General features: G+C 39.4%; 1 protein-coding gene across 1 annotated transcript; it reads right to left on the reverse strand.

Moving 5' to 3' along the window:
• Nucleotides 1-1,564: 1,564 nt before the first annotated feature.
• MANBAL (mannosidase beta like) lies at nucleotides 1,565-10,184 on the reverse strand. Its single transcript, XM_083357973.1, has 3 exons — nucleotides 10,143-10,184; nucleotides 7,419-7,615; nucleotides 1,565-2,097 (listed from the first exon to the last, which is right to left on the reverse strand). Exons 2-3 carry the CDS (start codon nucleotides 7,566-7,568, stop codon nucleotides 1,990-1,992), a joined length of 258 nt encoding a protein of 85 aa, XP_083214099.1. The 5' UTR covers nucleotides 7,569-7,615; nucleotides 10,143-10,184; the 3' UTR covers nucleotides 1,565-1,989.
• Between the last annotated feature and the right edge of the window lie 689 nt (nucleotides 10,185-10,873).

The following is a 10,873-nucleotide window of genomic DNA, read 5'->3' on the forward strand; positions in this document are numbered from 1 at the left end:
AAACGGAGTAAGCCCGGTGGAAGAACTGCCGGGGCTGCCTCTTCAGAGGGAAGGAAGAACGCGCGCCTCACCTCCCCTATCCCAACGCCGCCTGCTGCCACGGTCTAGGGTTGGGTTACCTATAGCCCACATGTATGTTGGGCGCTTCCTCCCCTTCCAATTTTTTTTCACGACAAATGACACCCTCTTGTAGCGGGGGGGGGACGCATGTTGAGGGGTGGCAGCGGTGGCGCCCGCAAGACAGCGCGAAAGAGACGAAGCCGCGATAGAAAGGTGGGCAGCACGCGGCAGCATCCGGAGCTTGCGCGAGGGTCATCTGGGAGGCTGGCGCACGAGCGCGGGAGAAATTCCGGCGCGGCGCGAAAGCAGGTGCTGCTCGCCCGCCTGCCCGCTCACTCGCTGGCTGGCTCTCCCGCTCGCTCGCTCCCCGGCTCCTAAGGAGTCCTCAGGGATGCTGCCTCAAGAGGGAAGAGCGTCGGGCGGGAGCCGGCAGGACAGTCCTGCACACGCACGCACTCCCCGGCTGCTAAGGAGTGCTCCTTAACAGCTGGGGAGCGTGCGCGTGCGCAGGGCAGTCCTGCCGGCTCCCGCCCGATCGCTGATTTTCCGGCGTATAAGACGACTGGGCGTATAAGACGACCCCCCAACTTTTGAGGTGATTTTCATGGGTTAAAAAGTCGTCTTATACGCCGGAAAATACGGTACTTTCCACTAGATTGTTTGATCCAGCTTCATGGATCCCATGGCAGACATGACACATTTGACCTATTATATAATTATCTGCACACAGCAAATTTGCTTCAGGAACATCGTAAGATGGCAGGGGCAGACACCTAACACAGCGAATTGCATATTTTGTTATTAACATATATATATTTGGCAGCGCAGAATATTTTTGTTCAGGGTTAGTTTTTATCTAGTTATTTTTTTTCCCATCTGCAGATTTGGGAATTTTCCCAGGAAGGTGAAAATGCTTCTAGTTTCTCAATAGCTCTGTTTTGGCTACATAGCCACCAAAATTCTGTCTTCAATTTGCTATCAACAGCATAATGAAGGCTATTTCACTTTAGGAGAAGTACATTTTGTTTACTAGTAGAAGATCCACAACTAGCCTGCTGATAACAGTACTGAGGGTTTTCCCCCCCCCTTCTGTTTAATTGTGTCTGATTGTCGGAGACTGCTGGGACAAGTTCCTGCAGTTTTCTTGGCAAGGTTTTTCAGAAGTGGTTTGCCATTGCCTCCTACTAAGACTGAGATTGAATGACTGGCCCAAGGTCATCCTGCTGGCTTTTTGCCTAAAGTAAGATTAGAACTCCCAGTCTCCCAGTTTCAGGCTTGTTGCCTTAACCAATACACCAAACTGGATCTAAGATGTTTTTATTGGCTCTGAGACATTTTTATTGGCACAGAATTGTTCATTTTTTGTTGAGTGGGAATCAGAGTTTTCATTTATTCAGTCCAATTAGCTTAAAGGGAATTTGAACAACTTGGTTTATTATACACAAGAATAGGACAACAGTAAAACACCAAAGAATTCTCAAATTCCAAAATAGCTAAACTCAGGCACAGTTATTAGGACTCTTTTTAATAAAAGAAAATGAAAGAATAACAATAATATAACCAATTATATTATCAACATACAAAAGTAGTAGAGTGCTTGATTCCTTTGTTTAAAAGATAGAAAAAGGTGGTGTGATGGGACATGCCTATGATCCAGTTGTCTCTCAAACACTGCCCAAAGAAGTTTGTTTTGCTGATACTGAGCCAAACTGTAAGATATTTCTCACTAACCTTATAGGCTATTTATTACAGATCAGGTGAAACAATAAACCTGAAGCCGTTTTAAAAAGTGTTATCTACTTCCTCAAAACTAGAATAAGAACAGCTTTATCAAATATATTTGGATGTTCATTTTTCACCAACATCATCTTCACTGCAATTTGACTTGTTGCCAAAAGGTTGCTGTGAAAATTTCATCATGATATCATTTTACCGTTTCTTCTTTGTTTCTTTTTTGAGCTTCTTGTTCACTGAGATAGCAGCAATTTTGGGTTTCTTGACTACTTCAGCACTTTTCGTTTCAAAGCATTCAGTATCCTGTTAAGTTCATTAAGGGAAACAGAACATTAATGATTTTGTGGATCTTTTTAATTATTTGCTGGTACATGAGAATGCTGGATAAACGTGCTCATGAATCATTTATAAAATCAAAGACTTTCTAAGTACTACATGTTTTATACTTATATCTTTTACACAGAAAATTTTTAGGTTTTATCCATGCAAACTTTAAGACTTCAGTATCACCCTTCGGTTTTAAATATTCCCTCCACCCTCTCTCTAGCCTACTTTGGTTTTTAATTAAATACGTCTTTCTGGTTGACGATCTTAACTGGGGCTTATTTTGGGGGTAGGGCTTATATTACTGAGCACCCTGAAAAATCACACTTGGGATTATTTTCCGATTAGATCTTATTTTGGGGGAAATACGACATAACTAGTCCAAAATGCAATGGGTATATATAATTATGAATGCACCAGGGTACCCTATCATTACTACACAACTGCATTGGATATCTACAACTTCCAGGTGAATTTTGCTGTGCTGGTTATCACCCATAAAGCCCTTTGTTACCTGTGGGGCCACCTATCTCTGATGGTTTCTGGCTGACCTATGGGATCTGACAGGGTGGGCATGCTTTGGATCACTTCTATGAAACACTGCCACCTAGTGGGACCAGAGAAGCATGCCTTCTCTGTCATAACACCTGCCCTTTGGAACAGCATTATCATCTGAGATTTGGATAATCTCGATCATGTTGACTTTCTGTAAGTCCTTTAAAAATCTTTATAGACTGTTGTTGTTGTTAGTTGCGAAGTCGTGTCCGACCCATCGCGACCCTATGGACAATGTTCCTCCAGGCCTTCCTGTCCTCTACCATCTTCTGGAGTCCATTTAAGCTCACACCTACTGCTTCAGTGACTCCATCCAGCCACCTCATTCTCTGTCGTCCCCTTCTTCTATTGCCCTCTATCTTTCCCAGCATTAGGCTCTTCTCCAGTGACTCCTTCCTTCTCATTAGATGGCCAAAGTATTTGAGTTTTAGCTTCAGGATCTGGCCTTCTAAAGAGCAGTCAGGGTTGATTTCCTCTAGGACTGACCGGTTTGATCGCCTTGCAGTCCAAGGGACTCGCAGGAGTCTTCTCCAGCACCATAGTTCAAAGGCTTCAATTCTTTGGTGCTCAGCCTTTCTTATGGTCCAGCTTTCACTGCCATACATTGCAACTGGGAAGACCATAGCCTTGACTATACGCACTTTTGTTGACAGGGTGATGTCTCTGCTTTTTAGTGTGCTGTCTAGATTTGCCATGGCTTTATAGACTATAATGTAGTAATTCATGATGTATTTGTTTTGTGTTAACAAAGATTAGAATGTGTCTGAAATTAGCAGAACACTGAATGTAGATTATCCCATTTGAGACTGATATTTTTAGGTTTTATCCATGCAAACTTTAAGACTTCAGTATCACCCTTCGGTTTTAAATATTCCCTCCACCCTCTCTCTAGCCTACTTTGGTACATAGGGCCTGATAAGTTTACAAAACTGGTGGGAAATCTTTGGAAAGATATGGAGAAAACAGTTTTCTTCTGTTGGAATCAAAGAATCAGAAGGGGGGAGGGGGGGAGAGAGATATCATACATATTCATGATATTTTAGAGGAAGCTCAATTCACAGATTGCTTTCCCTTATTAAACAAGTTTTGATATAAATATTTTTGGATTCTAAAGATGTCCACAATTAATGAATGCCATAGAAAACTGGCACAGGGATCTGTGCTGATTTTAAGCCTCTTAGAAAGCAATGCAGATTTAGCTCTGCTGGAAAGGGGAGAAGAACAACCAGTATCTTCATAATCAATGAACTTGGCTGAAATCTCTCTTAAGTTACAGGGCTATGGCAATTTGCATATGTGTCCTTCCACTTGCATGCCAAGGTGTATGATTCACCCACAGGAAACTTCAATCCTTTGGACAAACAGAAGCATTTATCATTCAGAGACTTAAAGGGCATAGTTTAAATATTCCTGAATGAAGAACAGAAAACATGGAAAAAGATAAAATTACTATGGTAAGTAAAGAATGATCATGCTTCCTTTTAAAAATCAGAATGAATTGGAAATAGTGCATAGCAAAGAATAATTGTCTGTCTGCAGGAGATTCCCAGGATAACATAAAAGCCCAATCAGGTACAATGAGAATTCTGTTTGCCTGACTCTTTCTGCAGTCCATTGATTCTTACAATCTCAAGGAATCCAATTTTGAGTATTTTTAAAATTACAATTTAACATTTAATGTGATGTCAACCCCAACAGAGAATGATCATATTTCTTGAGATATTAGTTTGATGGTAGTTTTCCAATGTCCTTCACAGGATCAAATTATTCCTATCTAATATAACCTTAATATCATTTTATTCTTAAAATTTATACTACAAGAAAACAACTTTAGGCTGTCCTACTCTCTGCCCATTACATTTTTTAATATGCAGACATGAAATTGGCTAAATGATGAACTGTATCCAGTAGTTCTGCCAGGTGCCTTCCTAACTCAACAATATACAGTTAACCAAGTTTCAAGCACCTCAAAATTAAATAGTTTAAGTGGGTGTACATCTATGTATGCTGTGTTGGGTTTTATGGGGGGAAATAAACAAGGTTTATTTCTTTAAAAGGAAGGAAAGATCCATACATTTATAAAATATAAATCTTCATGGTAACTCTATACTAGTTAACTACAGGGCTAATTCCTATGTGAAAAAATATAGCTTATAGAATAAGTTCCTGCTATTTTTGAAGTATTATACCTACATTTTATTCTAGCATTTGCTTTTCACTGAGGAAACTTGATGTGTTTATTATTTGCTGGAAAGTTGACTGAGTTTACATTCAAACAATACAACTGTTCTCTTTGCTACTAAATAATTCATAATTGCAAAGTCCTCAGCTAGTTGGCACAATACTCAGCATTTGGGGCTAAATTAAAACAATTTATATTTGCTGAAGACAAGTGTAAAGGAAGAAAAAACAGTCCTGCAAAAAACATGGATACCTGGAATAAATTTGACAGCAGCAGGGAGGGAGTCTATTTTTTTTAATCACCAGTTACAAACACACAAGGTTAGTTTTATTCAAAAATTGAATTCTGAAAATCCTGCTTTAATTTTGAAGAGGAGGCCCAGAGAGTCACATTTTTGAACCAAATAAAAGTGACAATTATAGACTAGTGATGTCAGTGGTATATTGGGAAATGAACTATAATCTTAACTAGAAGCTTGAACTAATACAATATTATTGTGCTAATTGTACCTGGAGACCACTGGTGGCCTCTGAGGATACTAGAGGTAGTCTCTTATGCGGATGTCAAAATACACATTTTTAAAAATGGGCAAAAATCTTTAAATATGGCCAAGGTTTTATAGGATTTCAGCATTTATGCTGAATGTCTTGCAAAATTTCAGATGGGATCACTAAAATTGTGTGATATTTAATGAGCACTCAAGATATTGGTCAATTAAATAATTTTCTTCAAATTAACTTTCATTTTATTTTGGGGACCAACAAAAGCCATCTGAGAGAATTCATATGTACTTGCAAGTGCTACTATTTTGCCAACCCATGGAACTAGGTTGTATTCCTCTGATGCCTTCAATGATGATGTATTAAGCTGCAAAAGTAAAATGCAGGCAAAAAAGAACAAACGGAAAATGAGGTAAAATAAAAAATAAAACACAGTGGATAAACAGGGAATTATAAGCATTAAGAATTGTTAAAATGATCAATATTTCACTGATTAGGCTAAGTAACTGAATATAATATATCAATATAAAAATTACAAATTGTTAAAATCCAAATAATATATCAATAACAAGTCAACACATCATAAATCATAAAATTCCTACACAACCTATTAAAAAGTTTAATAATTACTCCTCCCAAATTTTCAATGTAGTACCAGCCTGTTTACAGTCTTATCATTCTAAAATGATTTTCGAATTGGATTAAATTCTGTATCCGATTTACTGTCAAAATTATTTTAGACATCAAGATGTATTAATGTCTAATGTACCCAGAAAATATAAAATTCTTAATACTTTTGAGATAAAAATAATTCAACAATGATCTTAATTTGTAAGATTCTATTACATTTCTTTCCGTTTATTATTTCTTTTCTTATATTTTAGAAATTCCATCTTATTTGTAAAACTTTAAATGAGTGTGTAACTTCCTCAGCCTGGTGCTTTTTCCAGTTGTATTGGAAATCCTTACATTGGATGGCCAGTACACTGACTAGGAATTATGGGTGTTGAGAGAGAACACTGGCTATTGTGGAAGGTTGCTGAGATTTTCATTTGTTACAATCCTACCATTTCATATTCTGAGGTTCTATCAATATAGAAAATATAATAAAAAATAAAAATTTTTGACAAGAGCAACTCCCATTCATGATATGCAACTACTTTTTGTACAAGAAGTAGGTAAGAAAACATAACAATAACCACAGTCTTGCCTAACACTCATGTGTCCACAAGTTGTTACAACGCGGATTTTTGCCAAGCTAAAAATAAAATGCCACTGTGTTTTCCCCCAATCTGGAATCCTTTGCTATATAACTTCCTGGCAATGAGATGAAGTTTCCAATTAAGAACGGTCTTCTCAGTTTGCCAGATATCCATATCTAGCCTGCTATCTCTTTCCTTATATTAATTTTTTCCAACAATTGTCACTGAATTCGATTAAATCTCTTTATTTTGCTCCCCTCTTCTTTTCCCATTAAAAAGAACACAAGACAGATGTGGAGAAGAACAAAAGAAATCAGAGTGTGGATGAGGCCTTATAAGAGTATTGGAGGAAATAAAAGTATCTGCCTTCAGAAGTGTAAAAATGGCAATATGTTTGGTGGAGTAAAAATGGAAATAGATGATGACTGATGAAATGAGAAAAAAGAAGAGACAGAATGGGGGGGGGGGGAGGAAGCAAAAAGAAATGAAAATGCTGGCTTGGGCTACACTGAGTTTCAGTATAAGCTATAGCCCGTATTGGCATTAGTTATATCCAATTGTGCCATGTGCTTTCTCTTGAAGATAATATAAAAAAGTGTGGTCACCTTCAGCTAAAAAAAGTTCCACATTTCTAAGGAAACAGCTGCAATTGTCAGGATGCCATGGGCTTCCTATCACGCACAGAGAGTCCCTAATAGATAAAAAACTGCTCAACTGATGTCTCTTTGTCCTCTAAAGAATGAAAGAAAAAACAGCATATTTGAGAGGAAAAAAATCAGGTAATGATCTGATCATTGCCAAACTGGCAGTTAGTAAAAATGCCCAGCTGTAGTAGCACGATCATAGACAAGAAATGTTTACCATTTTATATGTCTTTGGAACAGGGAGGATTATCGCCAGAACACAAATGAGCTGGAAAATGGCACCAAAGAAAAGCCCATAGTGTAAGATGTTCTCCATAAAGGTGGGCTCTGGGATTTCAGGGGGTGAAAAATCCAACTCAGCAGCCATAGTAAAGTCTTTCAGTACACTTCCAACAAAATTGGACTGCCTTGTTTCTGCAAAGAAAAGAAGTTCCGTTAAAAACAGTAACTGTGAGAGGGACCTTGGAGTCCTAGTGGTCAATCACTTGACTAGGAGCCAGCAGTGTGTAGCAGCAGCCAAAAAAGCTAATACAATCCTGGGTTGTATAAACAGAGGTATAGAATCAAGCACACACAAAGTATTAGTACCGCTTTATAAAACCCTAGTAAGACCACATCTGGAATACTGCAGCCAATTTTGGTCACCATATCACAAAAATGATTTTGAGAGTCTGAAAAAAATTCAGAGAATTGCAACTAAGATGAAAGGCCTGGAGACTAAAACATACGAAGAACGGCTGCAGGACGTGGGTTTGGCTAGTATATAAAAAAAGAAGAAATAAGGGAAACATGATAGCAGTATTGCAATATTTGAGGGGCTGCCACAAAGGAGAGGGGGGTCACATTATTCACCAAAGCACCAGAGGGCAGGACAAGAAACAATGGTTGCAAACTGATCAAAGAGAGAAGCAACCTGGAATTAAGGAGAAACTTCCTAACAGTGAGGACAATTAACCAGTGGAACAGCTTGCCTTCAGAATTCGTGGGCGCTCCATCACAGGAGGTTTTTAAGAAAAGCCTAGACAGTCACTTGTCTGAGATGGTATAGGTTCTCCTGCTTGAGCAGGGGGCTGGACTAGAAGACCTCCAAGGTCCCTTCCAGCTCTGTTCTATTTTAAATATGCATTTTTTTTCATAAAGCCATAATCCTCATTCAGGAACTCTGTAAGGCACAAAATGCTGAGGCAAATGATCAGAATGATGGTTGTTTGAGTGTGATATTGAGTCTCCACTAACTGGGTACCTTGCAGATGTGATGGACTCCCAAGTCTTAGAAATCTCAGCTAGCATGCATTTTGTAATTTAGTTCCACGGAAGTTCAACAAACATGTGGAACAAGTTAGGTTGGCAAAAGCTATTCTATTCCTCCTTGGCTACCAGTGGTCCATTTCTGGGAGTGATCAAAAATACCAGGTATAGCCTTCAAATTCCACAGTGGCTCAGGACCAGCATACTTACAGGTTATTACTCCTGCAACCATAATACAGATTTGCCCTTATACTAGCTTTAGAATTCCCCTTGCTACATTTCCCACCCTTTGGGAGGTTTAATTAGTGGGAACAGTAAATTGGCTCTTCCTCTTATATTACATATGTCCTAAGACATTCGTTTTATTTTTTTACAAAGCTAAATGTTTTCCCATTGCAATAAGTTTTTGATCTGATCACTGCCTGAATAAACTGACTGTTGGAATTCTAGTGATGCCTGTTTTAACTGTTGATTTTTAATTCTATATTGTATTTAAATTCCTGTTTAGTTGGGTTCAATTTGGTAAATTGTAAAACGGCCTGCATTTTGTCAATGCAACTCCTATTACCAAAATACAAACTCTGAGGCAACCATTTCAATGCATATATTAAAAAATATGGTGGGATGATCATCTGTGTCTATTTTTATACAAAAAGTAAGCTTCCCTGGAATACCTGCTTAAAAGCAGATTGGGAATTTTAATCCAAACATTTAGAGGGTGAATAAAAATCTGATGATGTTATAAGGCAGAATTTGCAAGTACAACACAACACTAATACATCACAGAAGTACAAGAAATAACTGAACAGCATCAAATAGGAATTTGATAGTAGTAGTAGCAGCAACAACAAAAACTTCATTTAACATTTAATCTCTCCATGCTGATTCTTATAACATTTTCCTGTTTTGGAGACTGGACAGCATCTTTCTAGGCTCAGCACTCACCAAAGGCACTAGAACTTTTGGTTTTGTAGTTTTGCCATCCAAGTATTATACATAAAAAACCCCTCAAGAATTATTTTTAAAAATAAATAATTAAAACTCCATCAATGGAAGCAATTAAAGCCATCTTAAAATAGGAAGAGCAGAGCCAACGGTATATGCCCAAAAATTAAGTTTCAAAAGTCATCTGCCCAAATGCCAAGCTCCTTTTTTTTCAAATAAAAATCTCTTAGTGACATTTATTTATGAAGGGATTTTCTCCTCTCTTACTTTTAACCCCCCCCCCCCATTGCTAGAGGTTACTTAAAAAAATATGTCTAACTAATAAAAACACATCCGTTGAGTTTTTCCTCCTGGGAAAGTATTAGACTAATTGCCAGTTATTAAACAGACGAAATTCAGGATTTCATTAAGGCGGTTGCGCGAGAAAAAGAAGAAAAACGTTAGAAATGCGAGAAGCTCGTGAATGAAGGCTGGCTGGACTAGAGCTAGACCAGGGGTCGGCAACCTCGGCTCTTTTATGACTCGTGGACTTCAACTCCCAGAATTCCTGAGCCAGCATAGCTCAGTTGAAGTCCACGAGTCATAAAAGAGCCGAGGTTGCCGACCCCTGAGCTAGACTAAAAAAGCTCAGGACGAAAATCCATCATTTTTCTCCCTCTCAAACGAGGGGCTACAGTCTCTCCCCCACCCCCCTCCACCTCCCAAGATCTTCAGGAATCTCATTAACCTCACCCCGAGCCCCTCTTACCTCCAACTCAAATCCAACCTCGTTCCCGGAAGCGCTTCCGATTCCCCAGGAAGTACTTCCTCCCTTAGCAACGGCCGGTAGCAACGTGTTGCCCAAATAGCGCCGCCCCTTATTCAATCGTTTTGTCGCTCGCTGCGAAGTTTTGCCCGGCTTATTTCTCAGACCCGATGGATGCGGAGCATCGTCAACCAGGGGAAGCGGATTAAGGGGAAGAACTGACCCAAATATTATGAAACGGGGTCCTTGTGGCTCCTACACCAGGGGTAGGCAACCTCGGCTCTTTTATGACTCATGGACTTCAACTCCCAGAATTCCTGAGTCAGCTATGCTGACTCAGGAATTCTGGGAGTTGAAGTCCATGAGTCATAAAAGAGCCGAGGTTGCCTACCCCTGTCCTACACCGAGGGATGGGCGAAACAGCTGAAGCTGTGGTATTACCCGCCCCAGGGATTCCGTTCCTGTTTCCTTGTTTGACCTTAAGACATTGTTTTTGGGTTGAAGCAGGGAAATCAGATCCTACGAAACGGAATAGAATAGAGCGGGAAGGGACCTTAGAGGTCTTCTAGTCCAGCCCCCTGCTCAAGCAGGAGAACCTAGTGCAAATCTAGAATAGATGGAGTGCTACCAGTCAGAACTCTGGGCGATAATTCTCTGTTACTCCTTGACAGATTTGGTTAGGAAAAAAATGGAGAAAAGCAGGCGCTTGGCAAAGAAGGTAGAGTGTTATCCTA

The sequence above is a fragment of the Vipera ursinii genome (assembly GCF_947247035.1).
Source record: "Vipera ursinii genome assembly, chromosome: 3".
Classification (NCBI taxonomy): domain Eukaryota; kingdom Metazoa; phylum Chordata; class Lepidosauria; order Squamata; family Viperidae; genus Vipera; species Vipera ursinii.